Source organism: Myotis lucifugus, unplaced genomic scaffold, assembly GCF_000147115.1.
Source record: "Myotis lucifugus unplaced genomic scaffold, Myoluc2.0 scaffold_7, whole genome shotgun sequence".
NCBI lineage: Eukaryota > Metazoa > Chordata > Mammalia > Chiroptera > Vespertilionidae > Myotis > Myotis lucifugus.
Genome location: NW_005871055.1, coordinates 1,695,309 through 1,714,000, shown reverse-complemented (window position 1 = coordinate 1,714,000; position 18,692 = coordinate 1,695,309). Strand labels below are relative to the sequence as shown.

At 46.8% G+C, this 18,692-nt stretch overlaps 1 protein-coding gene across 3 annotated transcripts; it reads right to left on the bottom strand.

The window, feature by feature from the left end:
* Positions 1-12,160: 12,160 nt before the first annotated feature.
* Positions 12,161-16,938, bottom strand: PCDH8 (protocadherin 8). 3 transcript variants are annotated; one of them, XR_002827366.1, is made up of 4 exons: positions 14,386-16,938; positions 14,095-14,245; positions 13,720-13,927; positions 13,111-13,248 (listed from the first exon to the last, which is right to left on the bottom strand). XR_002827366.1 is itself a non-coding variant. In XM_006083488.3 (3 exons), exons 1-3 carry the CDS (start codon positions 16,732-16,734, stop codon positions 12,875-12,877), a joined length of 3,222 nt encoding a protein of 1,073 aa, XP_006083550.1. In that variant the 5' UTR covers positions 16,735-16,938; the 3' UTR covers positions 12,161-12,874. The 3 variants fall into 3 exon arrangements, 2 of the variants coding, with proteins under 2 accessions (XP_006083550.1, XP_006083551.1); XM_006083488.3 differs by having other exon boundaries at positions 12,161-13,248; positions 14,095-16,938; XM_006083489.3 differs by lacking the exon at positions 14,095-14,245 and having other exon boundaries at positions 12,161-13,248.
* Between the last annotated feature and the right edge of the window lie 1,754 nt (positions 16,939-18,692).

The following is an 18,692-nucleotide window of genomic DNA, read 5'->3' as shown; positions in this document are numbered from 1 at the left end:
TCGAGGATACATGCCTCACTTCTAAGGAGAGTCAACTGGTGGGATATGGAGATTCTTCTTGCTATTTTTTGCTTGACATTTTTTATTTCTTACAATAGTGGCTTAGACAATAAAGACATTTAAGTATCTCACATAAACAGTCTGGAGGAAGGAGCTCCTGGGCAGGTGTGGGCAGCAAGACAAGGGTACCGGCAGGGCTCCAGCTCGCTGTCTGCTCGGCCATGCCTCAGCATGTCGGCTTGTGGTCCTTCGGTTTTTGCAGATATTCCTAAACGTTCTCAGTTCACAGTGCCCTTCGTGTTTTAGAATTTTTGTTCCTGGCACCATTAGGCCAAAAGAAACATCTGACATTTCTGTTTATAGTAGATTAGTTACACTCAAAGAATTTAATGAGTACTTATGTACTAACAATGTAGAAGCCATTTGAAAAAAAAAAGTACACATACGTTGAAAGAAAAATTACTTTCATTTAATTGGTGAATAACTACAATTACTTACAAATGGGATGTGTGCACTACACAACTTCTCACACCTCCCCACTGCCCTCACATTGCTTTTCACGCAGCACTTTTCTTTAAGTACAGCCGCTACTGAAACCTAGCTTCACAAGAGAGATGATGTCACCCAAAGGAATGTAGTGGGATCTAATTTTGAAACTGTGACCCACCTTGATCTGGTAGTTGGCACCACGTTTGACAGATGTCGGGTATCACTGCTTTGACATCTGTCACCCTCACACCCCTAATCCAGTTACTAGAAAGAGGAATGGGGTCACCTTGAAGCAATCAGTTCACATCCTTTGGAGCTGGGGGCTGAGGTCCTTCCTGGAGCAAGTTCCCTCCCCAAATAGAATCGGAAGAAGGGAGAGATGGCTCTTGGGTATGCAGTCAACCATGTCTGCCTCTTTACTTTATCTGCAGGTGTTTTTACTACAGAATATGGTAGCATCATTATTTACTTATCACCGTAGGAGCCTTTTCTATGACATAAAGGTGCTTAAGTATATCTGTTGCTGACAGATATTCAACAGTCCTAGAAAAAAGGCAAGAAGAGAAACACATAAAAAAACCTTGACAGATAGAAAGAGAACTGCTCTGGGGAATATGATTTGAGGGCACGAGTGTCATGTGGAGAAATTTTACCAACTGGCTGCCAGATGCGGGCCTGCCCTGGGCTGAGGCGCAGCTGGTCTGCCCTCCAGTAAATCAGATGTGGGAGGCAAGGACCATCTGGCACATAAACTTGGCAGAGCCTGGAAAGACAAGCTAACTCACGTGTGAAGTTATTATTATTGTGGATCCACATGAACGGAGCCTGGCACTGCAGCACGGGGAGCTGCCTCCTTCCCCAGGGCTCCTCTCCTGCTGCTGCTGGGGGGTGGGGGTGGGGGGGCGGGGGGGCTGGCTGGGCTTGTGGTCCCAGGAGCTCCAGGAGGGCTGGCCCTTTAATCTGACCTCACTTAGCACTTCTCCCCGTTCTCACCCCTCTTTCCCATTGTCTTCTTTTCCTAAGAGTTTATCTCCTTACTTGCTAAGCTTCTCAACTGCAGGGATCACATTTTATCTATAGTAAGTCCTCACTTAAGGTCATTGATAGGTTCTTGGAAAATGCAATTGTAAGCAAAACAGCATAGGTAAAGCCAATTTTACCGTAGGCTGATTGATATAAATAAGAGTTAGGTTCCTATGGCATATTTAAATTCTAAATAAACACCCAAAACGCTTCCAATATTAAACATTGAAAAAATGTGAGCTATACACACATTTAAGAAAGATTAATAAAGATAAGCCAGATCATAATTTTCCAGTCTGCTTATTCCAGTTCAGAGTATGGGGTGGCAGGAGCCTATCCTGACTGTTCAGGGTGCCAGGCAGGCACCCTCCCTGGACAGAATGGCCTTCCATTACAGGGCACACTCACCCACACCCACCTCACCCGGACAATGGAGACACGCCCATTCACTCATGTGCACATCTTTGAGATGTGGGAGGAAACTGTTGTACCTGGAGAAACTCCACACAGACATGCGAACTCCACACAGTGGCCCCAGCCTGGAATTGATTTTTTTTCTCATCAATGCTATGATAAAACAATGTTATTTAAGGACCTGCTGTATTTTGTTCTCCATCCCTGCTCCTAGCATCTTGCCTTGAAAAAAGCAGGTGCTCACCAAGTTTGAGAATGTCCTTGCCACAGGTAAGGACAAGAGGGAAGCATATGACAATAGCGTTTCCACCTTCCACTCTTTATATCTATTTCTAGATATCTGTTGATGAGTGACATCAAAGAAGGAGCCTAGCAACTAGTTTGTAAACCTAGCCCTAAAAAGCCCTGTTGGCCCAGATTCTCCATCATCTGCTAAGAATCATAAGCTGAGTTGGAAGACACCCTAAGAGTGAGCATTCTACAGATAAGAAGCCCAGACAGTTGAAGGACTTGCTCAAGGCCATATTGCTAGGTGGTGGCAGAACAGAAGAGTTATTTATAATCCACTTTATTTCTGTAAGGACTTAAGACAGTTTTTAAGGATGACTAAAATATAATTTAGCCCAATACAATTAAGAACAAAGGAAGAAAGCAAATAACTTAGAAAGGAGCTGAGAGTGAGGTCAAAACAGAATTGTATAACAAAAGACCACCTGGAAGGGGCCAGCCTCAGCCTTGACTCTAACTGTTCACACATCTATATGTCAAAACAAAAAAGAAACCTAGACAGACACAGAATGCACAATGTGCATGAAAGAGAAATGGTCCAGGAGCTCAGAGAAGACCAGTCATTGCTGGTGCCAGGATGTGACAGGCACTGCTCATAAAGAGAGCTGTGTGTTTGAACGAAAATCCTCAGCAACTTCCCAGTGGTGCACTGAAAAAGCACCTCTTAGTGCCAGGCTGGTGGCTGATGGCAACACAGTGAGACTCATCCTGAGAAAAGGCACTTTATTGTGGGGTAGGGAAGAACTGAGACCCAAGCCTAGGATCACCAGTAGAAGAAAAATGTTCGTTAAATTAAGATGTGAAAAATTTTGACTCAGAATCCTGTGACATCAGGATTTCAATAATAATTACTGTTCTTAATTAGCACCCAGAGGCACTGTAGGCCCTAAAGTATTTTCAGAATCATTTAAGAGAAATTTTTTAAAAATTCAATCTGGTTTCATATTAATTTAGCACTTAATTAGTTACTGTCATCTGTTCTGGCTATTTCATATATTTTTTCTAGCCCCTTCAATTAGATTGTTATTTCTTTGAGGGCTGGGGGTCCATGTATAGGGAAAGTACCATTTTACTTAGCAAAGAAATATGAATCCTCTTAGATCAGCGGTTTTCAACCTGTGGGTTGTGACCACTTTGGCAGTCGAACGACCCTTTCACAGGGGTCGCCTAAGACCATCCTGCATATCAGATATTTACATTACGATTCATAACAGTAGCAACATTACAGTTATGAAGTAGCAACGAAAATAATTTTATGGTTGGGTCACAACATGAGGAACTGTATTTAAAGGGCCAGAAGGTTGAGAACCACTGTCTTAGATGGACTATAGAGGGGAAATCTCTGCCTGAGGAGGGGCCACTAGACTTTCCAGCTAATTCTTCTGAGCTCTTGGTGGATTTATATTGCTTCTTCCACAGAAATGGGGGTGGGGGGGAGGATGGTTAGCTTTTCCACTAACACTATCCTTTTATGTCAGTCCCTTAATATCTTACAGTACGTTTGAGACTAATTTGGAATATCAAACAAGACCTTATAAAAGGCTTGGGAATAATAAGAGGAAAATAATTACAGTGAGTAATCTGAAATGATAGAATCTAATTTACAACCATTACCAACATCAACACCAAGTGATCAATGACATTGATCACTTGGAAATTATTGATTCACTGTGTTCTGCAGATCATCTAAGTTTTGAAACATTGACATTTGTTAATATCACTACCAAACTCATTTTTAAAAGTCTTTAAGTACTGGATAGCTGTCAAGCTCACAGGTTTTCCAAAATTCTAATTTTAGCTTGAAAGTTTACATTTTATTGTTGAAACAAAGACTGTCAATTGCTTCACTTTGTTCATCTTTGAGAAGTCTGCCAAATACCCAGTTCTAAATAACCATAGTTTGTTTGCCCATCATTCCTTCAAGTAAAAATGGTGCTCCATGAAAAAGCAACTAATTCAGCTTGCAATTTAATCACACTAGTACTTTTCCTTGAGACCATCATCATCATACTTCTTTTTGAAGCAAAAGTGTTCTATAAGTACTTCCCATTTTGTCACACAGAATATTAAAAAGACATATACTCAATGGTCAAGATTTAATAAGAGTGACAATTGTGACTGCTTCTTTAAGGTCATTCTTGAGGACATTGTTTTTCTGCAAAATGCAAAGAATACAGTGGTGCCCCGTCTTGGTTTATGCTAAGGTACCAGGATTTGCACCAACCATTTCTTTCACATCATCAGAGCAATTGTCAACACAATGAAAAAGGCAAATAACATCTTGGTATTATTATGAAAATAGTTCTTTTATTTGTGGATCTTCTGAAAGATTCTAGCGGACCCCCAGAGGTCCAATGACTATACTCTGAGAACCACATCTTTAACCCTATACCTTCTAAGAATCATCTCAAGCCCATCCAGAATCCTTACTTCCAGACCCAGTAGATCAACAGCTGGTCTCTCTCCGGTCTACCAAAACCCACAATCTGAATGTCCTTTTCTGTCTCTTCCCTACATGTTTGGTGCTTAAAAGGATAAGGTCCTTCAAAATAAAAAGAAACCATGTGTATTTGCAGGACCATGATCATTCTAGATTGGGAGTGAACATCATTAAACCAATATTTGTAAAGAGGTTTTCAGTTGGGATGGTCCATCCTGAGCTCTCTTAGAGCCCATAAACTGTGGCCTGGGTTGTTCTCTCTCCTCTACATGCCCTTCACATGAGCTGGCTGTGCATAATGTTGCTGACTCGGAGGTGGTTCCTGGGGGAGAGATAGGCTGCCAGGAGCACTATTCTTGTATCCCAGACCCTCATATGCTTTTCTCTGACCAGGAAATCCATATGTTCATATCTTTATATCTGTAATTATGGTCACCACTCCTACATTGATCTTTATCTTGCCCAGAGCAGTGCTCAGTTGGGGATGAGAAGTGCAGTGATAATATTGTAGGGTAAAGACCTATGGGAGCCCTGGGCATGCTGATAAATGGAGTGGTCCTTCAAGCTGTATTCTTTTGTTTTAGTGGAAAAAATGTAAAAATAATAAATATTCATGTGCCCCACCAACCAGAATTGACAAATGTTAATGTTTTGTCATATTTATTGTAGATCTATTTAAATAAAAGAAATAAAACACTACAAGCAAGATTTAGGCCCCCTAAGCCTAAATCCTTTAGATATTCATTTCACACTTATTTTGAAGAATGGCAGTGAGGAAAGGGCAGGAAAGGGTGTTTTCCCTGTCCTGCTCCCAGCAGTTCAGCTCCCTCCAAACTCGCCAGCCCCACTCAGCAAACAAAATCCAATACAACTAATGGATAGAGCTCCAAAGGCAGTTTAGCAGTTGATCTCCCCACCCCACCTCAGGTTCTCCACCCCAACATGCCAACCTCATGCAGGACTCTTTTTGAGAGGAGTTTGGAAACTGTAATTTTCTAGTCTAATGACATTCATGGGGATTTTGATGGTCCTTACGAACTGGTTGTCCCTGCACTGCCCAGGCTTGTTCTTTGCTCCTTGTCATGCCGGAGTTACATAAGCAGTGCCCACACGGATGACTTGGTCAAACAAATTGGCAGTTCTGTGTGTCCCCAGTCAGGAGTAAGAGACAGCACAAACAACCCAGTGTTGCTCTTCTTCTCCCTTACTTCTTCACAGCCACCGTAAGTCAGACTGCCTGACAATTTTTTTTAGCTGCATCTGAAACTAATGCCTCCAGCCTAGGAATTTCTGTTATATCACTCAGCTCATGGCAAGAGCAATGGGCTTCTCTGATTAGTGAAGTTGAAGAGCAGAAATAAATCACAGCAGCTTTGTATTCTAGAACATGGGTCTGGGTGAGTGAATGCAGGAGAGCGGCCAAAACACAACCCCAGTGACTCAATTCTGAATAATTTTAAATGGACTTAAGTCTGGAGACTTATGTTGAATAAATATCTCCACTTAATAAGCATTAAAGAGAGGGGTGAGGTGGTAGGGTTAGGGAAAGAAAGGCCTGGGGAAATGCCTGCTTCTGATAATCTTTTGCACTCAGTTTTCCTCTCCGTAAGATGGGCCGACTTATAATCTGCTCTCAGAGGGCTGTCACTGTGAGCAGTATATTTTAAAAAGTGCTTTGGAAAATACCTTACAACAAATCAATTGTCACAGGCACAGGAGTTGGGCTTTATACCATACAAGGAGAAAATGATAGACCTAGTCTCCTAGATCAGTCAAGCATCCAACCAGAACAGCAGGAATTATTGTGGCTCTTCTCAGAAAACTGGAGGGTGCTCTTACAAGCCAACTGGAATAAAAGCTATTGTGCGGAACTTTCTATCATTTGAGAATCAGGTAGAGCAGGACTTAAGAGTCCCATATGGGTACCTGAATATCTAAGTAGTTACATGTAGAATGTGATTTTGACTAACTTTCATATGCAGACATAGCCCGGGGATTGCCCCTCAGACCTCCAGTGAAGACGGATGATTGAGGGCTTTTGGCAGATTAGCAGAATTAATCACAACCAGCTTAAGTGGTAGCTGAAAGTCAGTTGCTGAATAATATTGAGATTCTATCCCTACCCCCTTACCCATCACCTCCAATAGTGCAGCCTTTTCTCTGATGATTTAATGACATTCATTAGAATCAAATCTTCATCCCTCAACAGCGACTTTCCTAGAATTGATAGGAAGAAGATTTGGCAAACTAGACAAAATCCTAATATGATAAGAGACTAATATCCAACACTTAGCATAGAAAGCAATTTGATACTTTCATCAATTTAATGGTTTGTTGTATTTAAAGAACGCAAGCAAAGATTTGACAATTATTTGGATTATTTAAGCCACGTGGCTTCAGATACCAAAATGGAGTAGACCACATCACATCTCTAGATATATGGTGCCCACAGGTTTCTGAAGACCTCTTGAGTTGGGTCTAAAAAGATGCTGCTGCATTGAGACTGAAAGATGAGGAGGGCTTAACCTTCGGGAGGTAAGGTGACTTGTTTATGGTTGACGCTAATTCTGCATCCTCCAAGCACTCCTGGAGTCATTAGGCTAGCTGGGGTGGGTGAGATGCTGAAATCTATTGGTCATGTTTGATTTGGAGGCATATTTAGCACAAACTCTCTGTGGGGACATATGTTGATTTGTAGATACAGAGTCTCTTGGCTATGGTGTGTAACCATGACCTTTAGTGCTTGGCTCAGTGAATCACTCCATTCAGCAAGTGCTTTTATTGAATCCTTATTATGTATCAGCCAGTGTAGCAGGTGGTAGGGATAGAGATGAAGGACACAGGCAGTCCTTGATTTCATGGGTCAGTGTAGGAGACAGGTAAGTGGAAAAACAATTACCCTCAGTTTGGTAAGTGCTAAGGAAGCACACAGGAGGTGCACTCTGCCCTGTCTGGCTGTTGGCTGAAGGAGGGGGTGAAGTGATTCTTCAGCAGTCTTAAAGGATAAGAATAAAGGGCCGGAGAAGAGAAAGGGTGGGGTAAGGAGAGGGTGAGAGGCAATAAAATGTTATTCCAGGCAGAAGGACCAGGATAAAGAAGTGAGACACAAGTAGATCTTTCTGGCTGAAGTGCCAGGTGTGCCTGTGGGTAGGGAAGTTGTGGGGGAGGCAGGAGCCAGAGCAAGAAGGGTCTGGATGCCATGGACAGCACTGTGGACTTTATCTTAAAGGCACTGGGAAGTTATGAGGGTATTAATCAGAGGAGTGACAAGATCAAATGTTTAGAAAAGGTCTTTTTGGCAGCAGTGTGGAGGATGGAATGGAGGCTCCAGGGAGGGCCGATAGGAGATTTTTGCTAGAGCCCAGGAAAGAAGCAATAAAAATTTAAATAAGGCGGTAGGCCTTATTCTGTATCAGACTGATCATGAATTTAATGTCAGTTCCTTCTAATATTAACTGCGTGACCTATGGCAAGTTACCTTACCTCTCCAAGTCTCACTCTCCCATATATAAGATGGTTCAATGAGTACTTATCTGGGAAGGTTGTGAAGATTAATTGTAAATGCTTGGTACAGTGTTCTTATGCAGCCATCCTGATGTGGATAGTCTCTGGAAAAACAGGCACTGAAACAAGGACCTGGGGGCAGGGCTTCCCAGGAAGCACAGTGAGGAAAGTGAGACAGGGAGGGAGGAAACCAATGAAGAGGGTGTTACTGAGTGGGTCGCTGCTGTGGTATGTGGGGCTCAAATTCACTTGAAACCCTCAAGAAATAGAAATTGTTCCTGCAAGGGATGGGAAAATGGGAGTATCTATCCACCAACACCTGTCCTAATTGGCTGAGGGATGGCTCTGCAGGTCTTAAATCCCCAATACAGACTGCTCTGTGCACAGGCCAAACAAGCTTCTGTGGCCCCAATTCTGGTGGGACTCGGAGTCCTCAGCAAGTCTCAAGCAGCAGACACAGATGCTTGAGATGGAGGCTGTCATTGTGTAACCGGAAGTGCCCACTGCAGTTGAGGTGAACTCAGAGATCAACAGTGGGGACATGGGCAGAGTGTTATATCTGCTATAGTGGAGTGAGGGACAATTAAACAGTATGTAGAAAATAGACCTTGATGAGTGGAAGTAAGAAATATGGTGAAGTCTTTTGTGTTTTTGGTTTGATCTACAAACTGCAGTCCCGTTAATTGAGTTTAAAACATTGCCAGAGGGGTCGTTTTGGGAGTAATGGTGGCAGAGAAGAAAGGATGATTTTGACTTGGATGTGCTGAATCCGAGACATCCGTGATCTTGTCTAGTGTCATACTGAGCTGGCAAATGAAATTTCCCTAATTCTGTTTTAAATTATGCAGGCTTCACTTTGACATGTTGAAATTCCTTAAACAAGTTTTGTGGGGGCCAAACCTGTACTCTGTTAATGAGTAAAGATCCACCCAACCTCCCACCCCCACCCCCACCCCTGCTACAAGAGCATGTTTAATCCGGTGCTTTCAGTGATGGCTTTTAGAACTGCCTGTTGTCTTTTCCTACATGCTGTTCACATTTTAGGTGACTTTAAACCTGTGGGTAAATTGCCTTGTAGATTATTTTTTTCTGAAGAAAGAGAATAATAAATACTCTCTTGAGTTACTGCATAGCTATTGAAAACTAAACAGTATTTTCAAAACCCTTTTGAGTTGTTGCAAAGCACAGTGCCCCATTGAGTATTGTATTACTTTGCTTCTGTTTGCTTTCAAAACTTACAGCATTCCAATTATCCTATTGTTACTGAATTCACTAAAGTTAATATGCTTGTTTACTAAAATGGAATTTTTAAATGATGAAAGCTTATATTTGCCAAGTGAAATAAGCCAGATATTTAGCTAATTCTACCATGGCACTCATCCTGATTTTATATATGTTTTACATTTTCTCTCCATGTGCATATATATTTGTATTTGGAGATATGCATCTTGTTTTTGCTCTATTTTACAATGAATTTTAATAGATGTTGAAACCACTTATATTTTCATTTTTTGAAGTGGTTTCTTTGATGGATATTTTATTATGAGTATCACAGGACATCCAAGTCAATGGGGCCAGACATAAAAATATGAAATAGATAAAGTCTGGCTTTAGCTTTCTCTTTCAAGGTGACCTCCCACTTCCCCAAGGCCTTCCCATGTCCCATTGCTCACAGTCAAGGTGCCCAAGGGTTGTCAGTATCTCCAAAGAGGTATTTGTGGTTCCATCATAATAGTGTAAGCCTGGTGGGTTTGCCTGCGATGCTTACTTTAGCCACACTTGTTTGTACAGTGTTGACTATACATGAGTGAAAGTGGAAGAAGGGAAGAGAACAAACCAGTGTCAGAGCAAGGCCAGACTTCCTGAATCTGTTTCATCTTGGTTTCTTCTTCCTTAATGGGTGGGGCTGCACGGACAGTTCTGGTAAAGACTGGCTCTGAAGGAAGACAAGGAAAGAGGAAGAGAGAATCTAGTGGCTATAACTATAGGCCAGGCATTGTCCTATGTTTTCTGCATATATATTATCTCAATTTAATAAAGCAGTATTCTTTTTAAAAATGTACTTGATAATAAACATTTTTGGAGAAAAACAGAAAGCCTCTTTTATATAGCTCCTGTTTCTCTGAGGGTTCCTGCTGCTGACCGCTAGAAGAGAAGAGCCTCACGCACCCCCTCTTTTATTATTATGTTTTTAAAAGTACATTTTAAGGACTGAATAGTGTGTTTGATATTTTTTAAGTCCCAAGCAAAAATAAGGGCTTTTAATGGCCATTTCTCTAAGGGAAAAATATGACAATGAAGTCATAGAGGTTTTGCAAATCTAATTTTTGGAATAATGAAATAGCGTGCACAGTACAAAGTGAAATAATGACAATGACATTATTTTACTTTTGAAGGACTAAAGCAGGCACACACCTTCAGAGATTGGACACTTTTAGACTACAGTGTGGGATTATTCATTATTCTGCTCTGCAATTGATGGGACGGCCCAAGAATAAAGCTTTAGATGTTAGGTCAATGCTCAACCACTGAGCCACACCAGCTGGTCATCATGGTTCTAGAATTGTCTGATAACATGGCCACATCCAGTGTTTTCTTTTGGAACCTGAGGTGTGGGTATCTGAGCTTATCAGGCACAGGTTCAGCTCAGTTGCCTGTAGAAACCACCAAACTTTTCATAGGCTGTGGGTGGCGAAGCACTTGTGTGTGCCCACCCTGCTGTTCAGCTTGGAGCCACCACTGGTTTTAATTATGACTTCAACAGGCAGCTTTGAGGGCTCCTCTGTTCATTACAGTGCCTCACACTCTTTAATTAGTAATAAAGGAACACAGGCACTTCATAAATATAAAGGGCTAAACAATAATCAGGCAGTAAAGGCAATGCATTGGGACTTTTCCACCTAAGATTTTCTTTCAAGTTAAAAACAAAACAAAAAAACTTTTAATTATTTTTTATTGGTTTATTAGAGGGAGAGAGGAGAGGACAGGGAGAGAGAGAAACATGATCAGCTGCCTCCTGCACGCCTCCTACCCGGGATCTAGCCCACAACCCAGCCAATGTGCCCTAACCGGAAATCAAAGAGGCAATCTTTTGGTGCATGGGACAATGCCCACACTGGCCAGGGACAAAACAAAAAACTTTAGTTGCTTCATTTTATTTTCTTGCCTTGAATAATTGGGTTTGAATTTAATTCTGGCCCCTTATTACCTGTGTGACTTTTGGCATTTTACCTATCCTCACTGTGTCTGTCTTGTTTGTTTGTTTTTAATCTGTGAAATGGAGAGCATGATAGTTCCCATCTCATGGAGATAGACTGAGGATTAAATGAGATATTTCATGCAGAGCGCTTTGTAAGGAGCTTCACTCATATGAAAGCTTGTTCAGTAAATGTTAGCTCTCATTATTATCATTTTAATCTCAAGTGAAATGAATGCATAGAGTATAAGGCATAGATCTCAAAAACTTTCCATTATGTACTCTTTCAAACACAAACACACAAATAGATTGATATGATTACCCCCAACCCCACACACATGTACCCATGCTAGCATTGACAGTGATCAGTGTTTTATCAATCTTATTTCATTTGGCAAATTTTAAAGCAAATTCTAAGCATCATGTCATTTCACCATAAATTTGAGTGTCTTTTTTATATTAACGTCCATAATATGCTAAGAGCTCCTTGGGACTATATCTTCCTAATCTTGAACCCCAGCTCCTAGAAGTTACTATGGTTAGTAAAAGCTCTACCAATGTTTGCTTAATTAGTGAATGAACAGTCCAAATAGTTTTCTTTGACTTTATGGTAGATGTGTTATAAATATTTGTTGAGTGAATAAGCAAGGGCAGGAATTTTTTAGAGTTCCTAATGTTTATGGAGATGCACATGTTTTACAAAATCAACAAATATTTTTAATACTTTGATGAGGTTTTCCAATACTTGAATCCCACAGGTTTAATATTGCTGTGAACATTAACAGTGCCCAAATAATCAGCCCATCCGAGGTTTAAATTTTTTTTTATTTTTGTTTTTTTTTAAATTTTTTTCGAGATTTAATTTTGGCACTCAAATCATTTGTGAGTATCTGACTATAGGCATCTTCACGAAAAGCAGTTAGCAGATTCTTCAAACACATGACAAATCCTTTATTACTGTGCTTATAAGTGACACGGTTTACAGAAAACCAAATGTAATTAAATAACATTGAACTTGAAATCTACCACAGACTCAAGATATACAAGTTATACTTGGCAAGGCAAAACTTCTCAAACACTAGATTGTTTTAGGTAAAAGATAAATTTCCATTAAGGAATTCCAACATGTTTTGTTTTTTGTCTTACAGACATTTCCTTTGGCAATAACTTCCACTTTAGCTTTTATTATATAAAAATATAACAAAATTTCATTATATACAAACATTACATTACACAATGTACAGGTTAAAAACACTAAGAAAATGTCAAGCTGCAAGTGAAATGAAAGTCAATAGCATGATAAGAAAAATTAAATACAGCACACATTTCATAAAAATTACATTAACTACATATTTTTTTGTTTGCAAATACCAAACAGTACTAATGTGATTGGAAATAGCTCCCAACAACTTCATTTTAAGGCACATCTTGCATATTTATATATACAACACTGAAACCGGTCAATAACTTAGGGGCTTCTCAGAGTGACCTGTATATGTGTGAAGACATGCAGCATGGGGTTACACATTTTCATTGGCTTCCTTCTTTGGGGACAGATACCTGCCAGGTGGGGACTGATAGAGGGGTACCCCGATCTCCTGCAAGTCTGGGAGCCTCGCTGGACGAGGAGGGGAGAGCAGAGTGACTGTCCTGTCATAGTCTCTGTGCAGCACTTTCTCATAGACGCTCTGCAGCCCCACTGTCTTGGGCAGCTGGGCCTGGTAGTAATTGTCTCTGCGCAGGGGATCCCGAGGCAGCGACGTGCTCTTACAGAAGGTTGACATCTGGGCTGGTGGGTGTGTGGAGGGCTGGGTGTTGGGCCCTCCACATGATGGGCTCCAGCAGCGGTCAGAGTGGCCCAGGATCTTGCACTCAGCCGTGCACGCCCACAGTCCTAACATAAAAGAGAGAGGGAGAACACGATTATTACTGAGATTGGTATGCCTCCATCTTCAGTATGTCAGACAGGGTTAGGGTGGCTCAAAAGGAAAACCTGTATGAAGATGAATGCCAGTGACTGAAAATTTGAAAGGAACATTGCTGCAAAGCCACCTAACTCCAAGTTGACTCAGCTTCTTTTGCTGGAAGCAGAAGCCCTCCCCCCCCCCCCCCCCCAAAAAAGCGGGTTGGCTCGCTAGCATCACCCCTGCCTCTGCCTACCAGGGCGGGGCTGTGCTTAATTCAAATGGTGAAGCTGCCTCAACCTTGCGTTTTGAAGTTCATTGTATGGGGCCTACCGGAGTCTGGAACTCCAGGACTGAGAAAAGTGGGGAAGAGGGAGTGGCGTGGGCAACAGAGATTGAGAGGTGGCAACAGGGGAGGGAGAGGAGGAATGCTGAACTTGGAAGGAAAGAGGCGTCCTCACCGCTCTGCATATGGTTGATGAGGTCCTTTTTCAGAGCGTCCCCACTGATGTCGGAATCACTGTCATTGAAATCACTGTCCCCTTTGCCGCTGTCTTTGCCGCTGAACTTCTCCGCTTCTCGGCCAGAGATGGTGTTGAAAGAATGTCCTTTCCAGACCGCCACGGGGGGCGCCGGCTCCGTTCCGAAGCCAGAGGCGCCGCGGTAAGGCTGCAGCAGGGGATGGGAGAAGCGGGGGTGAGGGTTGGGCAAGAAACAACAAAACAAAAAACATGTGCGACAGGTTAGGCATCTATCTTGCACGCCCACCCAGACCCCTCCAGTCTCTTCCCCCAGCCTGTCCGCGGAGCGGGGCGCCCAGCCGAAGAAGGCCTCACCTCGGCGTGCGCGCCGCGGAGCCGCTGCTGCCCCTCGAAGTGACAGGAGCTTTCCCCGGTGACGCTGCCGCCCTCCGAGCCCGGCACTTCGGCTGCCGCGACTGCGGGCGGGGGCGCGTCGGCCGCGGGGCTGCCAAAGGGCGCTTTGCCGCTGCCAGGGAAGGTGAGCACGTCGAACATGTTGGGTCTGGGCCCGGCTCCCCGGGCGGCCTCCTCCGGGGAGCCAGGAGCCGAGGCGCCGCCGCCCGCCGCCCCGGGCCGCTCTTCCCGGCAGGCCCCCCCTTTGCGCACCTCCTTCTTGCGGCGATTGCAGGTAGTAGCGATGGCGATGATGGCGGCCAGTAGCAGCGTGCAGCTCCCGGCCAGCACGATGATGACGATCAGTGGCGTATCCCATTGTAGCGCCGACCCGGACCCTGAGAGCCGCGAACCCGGCGGGCGAGAGCGCTCTGGGCTCCCCGCACTGGCGGGTGCTACCGGCCCCCGCCCGCCGCCTGCTGTCACCACGAAGCTGACTGTGGCAGTGGTAGAGAGCGGGGGACGGCCGCCGTCGGATACTACCAGCAGCGCCCGGAACACGCGGCCAGGCGGCTCCTGCGACAGATCGCCGGTGAGCACGATCTCCCCCGTGCGGCGGCCGATGGCGAAGGCTTCTCGCGGCTCCTGCTGCAGGAGGTCGAAAGCCAGCTCCCCATTAGCACCCTCGTCCGCGTCCCGAGCTTGCACACGCGCCACGGCCGTGTCCCTTGCAGTGCGCCCTGGGACTGCCACTTCCAGGGAGCCGTTGGCCGGCGCCGGATGCACCAGGGCTGGCGCGTGGTCGTTCTGGTCCAGCACCCGCACTTGCACCAGGGCGCTGCTGGAGAGCTGAGGGACGCCGCCATCGCTCGCCTGGATGCGCACGTCGAGCTGGCGCAGCGTCTCGTAGTCGAAGCTGCGCAGGGCATAGATGGCCCCGGTAGCCGGGTCCACTGAAACGTAGGTGGACACGGCGTCCCCAGCGCGGCCTACCTCAGCCTCCAGCAGCCGGTAGGTGACCTGGCCGTTACGGCCCAGGTCCGGGTCCCGGGCAGCCACCGTGGCCAAGTAGGCGCCAGGCGGGTTGTTCTCGCGCACAGACACCTCATAGACCCGCTGCGTGAAGAGCGGCGCGTTGTCGTTCTCGTCTCCCACGCGCACCGTGTAGGGCCTCACGGTGCGTAGCGGGGGCGCGCCGCGGTCTTCGGCCACCAGTGTCAGGTTGTACTCAGCGATTCGCTCACGGTCCAAGGATGCAGCGGTCACCACCAGGTAGCTGCCCGCGTAAGCTGGCTGTAGCCGGAAGTGCTCGTGCCCGTAGAGGGCGCAGCGCACCTGCCCGTTGGCGCCCGAGTCCCTGTCCGAGGTGCTGACCAGAGCCACCAGGCTCTCCCGCGCCGCTCCCTCTGGCACCAGCGAGACAGCACTGGCCTCTGGTGTCCCGGGCCCGGTAGACGAGGTCGTGTCCGCCCCCTCGAGAGCAGCGGCGGCGGCGGCGGCGGCGGCGGCGGCGAAGGGCGAGGCGGCAGGCGCGCCCGGGGCGGCCAGGGGCGTGATGGTGATGTCCGGCGCGTTGTCATTGACGTCGCGGATGCGAACGATGACCTTGCAGGTGGCTGAGCGAGGCCCGGGGCCACGGTCCTGCGCCCGCACGTCCAGCTCGTAGGTGTCCTGGCGCTCATAGTCCACGGGTCCCGCGAGGGTGAGGCGTCCCGAACGCGGGTCGAGATGGAAGAGCCGGCGCGCCTCTGGCGAGGTGCGGGCGCCGAAGGAGAACACGACTTCGCCGTTGGGGCCCTCGTCGGGGTCGGCCGCATCCAGGTCGAACAGCAGCGAGCCCACGGGCGCGTCCTCTGCCAGCTCGACCTCGGCCACGGCGCCCTGAGGAAAGGCCGGGCTGTGGTCGTTGGCATCCAGCACACGCACACTGAGGGCGGCCGTAGCGGAGCGTGGCGGGCGGCCCCCGTCCTGGGCCACCAGCTCCAGGCTGTAGGCGGCCTGGCTCTCGCGGTCCAGCTCCTGCAGCAGGACCAGGTCGGCACACTGGGCGCCGTCTGCTCGAGTCTGCAGTTCCACGCGGAAGGGGCTGTGTGGCTCGGTCAGGCGCACGCTCTGCAGTCCGTTGGCGCCCACGTCCTCGTCCACCGGCACCTCCAGGGGGATGCGCGTGCCCACGGCCGCGCCCTCGGACACCTCCACAGGGATCTGGGCCCGTGGGAAGTGCGGCGCGTGGTCGTTGACGTCCCTCACCTCCACCTCCACGTGCACCAGCCGGAACTGCTCCTGCGAGAAGCTTACCACGTCGAAGGCCAGCACGCACTGTGGAGCCTGGCCGCACAGCCGCTCGCGGTCCAGGCCTGCGTCCCCGACGGTCAGCTGCCCATCACCCTCACGCACACGTAGCAGCGAGCTGTTGAATTGCTTCATCAGGCGGAAGCTTGTGTCTCCGGACACTTTCATATGTAGGTCCTCAGCCAAGGTCCCGATGACCGTGCCAGGAGCATCCTCCTCGAAGGTGCTGTATCGCACTGTCTTGCTCTGGGCCACTGAGAGCACCCAGCAGAGGCTAAAGAGCTGCAAAGGTAAAAGGCAGGGTCTACCCCCGCGCCTTACTGGACTCATGCCGCCAGCCCCAAGTTCTATTCCAAAATGCTGAAGAAAAGATTCCTCTCTGGTTTGCAGGTCCGGACCTAAGTCCCGGGCTCCTCGGAGCACGCTTTGCCAGCTCAGTGCGGGAGGAGTCTGGCGGCTGCAGCTTCGCGGCTCCGGCGGGCTCAGAGGACGTGCGGCGGACCCGCCCTCACTCTGCACACCTCCCTCCCCCTTCCTAGCTGCTGCTGCTGCGCCGCCGCGCGCCGCCTCCGCTTTTATAGCCGCCGATATGCAAAGCGCCGGAGCCAGGCAGCCAATGGCGACAGCGTCCTCGCGCTGCTCCTACGTCAGCCTCTGACAATCCCTTTAATGTGGGAAGGCTTGGAGGGGAAAACAAGAAAGGAAAATTAGGAAATCTTTCCTTTGTTTCTTTAACTCCTTTTGCTTTTCCTTTTCTGCGTGTAGGGGAGTTAGCACAGGTTTTGTTCTTTGTGCCCTGCCGGTGCCGGCTGCTTGATCTAAGAACAAACACGCTGGGATTTCTTCGTGGTAGCGCAGGAACCCCCACTCACTCCCTGCTTCTGCACCTCGGAGGCTTCCAAGCGCTCGCAGCCCTCTCTCCACAGACTAGCTCTGCCCGACGAGGCTTGGCTCGCCTCCTCTCCCTGCTTCCCACGGCGCCCTGAATAGCCTCTCGATTAGGAGCCCAAAGGAGAAGGGAAAATTGATTTTATTCAAATTTGTATACTCAATTGTGTTTTGCTCGTGTGAGCCCCGGTGATCAGAGTTGCTACTTGTCTTTCAGAAAAGAACCCCGCGATGTGTTAGTATGCATGTCACTGTCCAAATGGCTTTCTTAAATCCTGGGCGCTAGTAGGCAAGGAAAAAAGTTCCAAATAGGATTTAGCATAAGCTTGAGGAGATTTGGAAAGGTTTCAAAGATCAGTCTGTATCAAAGGCGTATGAAGCCCTCGTTAGCACTGGAAATAGAATGCCGTGGCAGGCGATCCCTTTGGAGGCCCCAATGTCTGTATTATTCACGGTGACAAGCTAAGGGGAGAGAAAGTTGAACAGTTTCCACAGTGGAGTTGGGCTAACGTGAATATAATGAGCAAACGCCACATGTATCCATTATGTTCCTCTATTCATCCCCAATCACTGCCATAACTCTCTGGCTAAAGGGTGAAGGGCGCTGGATTCCACACAATACCAGGCTCTATTAAAGTGCATTTAGAGAACTTTCCCTCCTGAGGCCTTGTTCCGCCTATTTAGAGGATTTTCTTTCGGTTCTAATAGGGCCGCTCTGGGAAGAAACATCCCCTTCCAGAAGAACAAAATCACAGCGTGATGCTGAAACCTGGCCCGAACCTGGGGAACTTCACCATCTGCCTAGGAAAGTGTTGAGCTTCGGCATTGCCAAACTCTGGGCTGGTCAGGCATGGCTGCCCCCCACAGGCATCCTCCCCACCCCCAGTTTCCCCGAAGATCAGGAAGATGGGTCTCCAAGCAGGAGCAAGAGGAATTCTTACTCATTCTTGTTGAAGAGCTTTACTGAGCAGGGTATGGAAATATGCTAGGAAGAGGAAAGGTAGCAGCAAAAGTCACACACTGGAAGAATATTTTTTTTTTTAAAAAGGGCGTTAGATTTGATAAGCAAATTTCCTTCAGTAAATATTCTTTTGAATCCTGATTGTAGTCCTGTTCTCAGAATCCTATCTTTCAAACCCGAGGGAGTGTGTCCTGTTATTTGCTTTGTTTTGTTTTTCCCAGAAAAGATACAGGAGTCTCCTCAGAGTAGGAGACCAAGCAGGGAGCTGGGTGGACAGTGGGGGGTGTGGAGGATAAAGGAGGTGCTTGGAGTTGTCTGGGAGCAAAAATTGCAGCCCCAACCATCAATTTTAAAAAAGAGCTTTTATGAGATTGGGAGTGGGCGGTGGATAGTTGGGGATTTCCTTTGAGCTGTCCTGCCTCTCGGTTTCCTTGCCCGC

Bases quoted from the DNA above. Each gene is read 5' to 3' on its own strand.
- PCDH8 (XM_006083488.3), bottom strand. From the start codon at position 16,734: ATGAGTCCAGTAAGGCGCGGGGGTAGACCCTGCCTTTTACCTTTGCAG. The intron at 13,928-14,094 runs GTGAGGCCTTCT...CCCCTGCTGCAG, and splicing joins TCCGCGGCGCGCACGCCGAG to CCTTACCGCGGCGCCTCTGG. The intron at 13,249-13,719 runs GTGAGGACGCCT...CTTTTATGTTAG, and splicing joins CATCAACCATATGCAGAGCG to GACTGTGGGCGTGCACGGCT.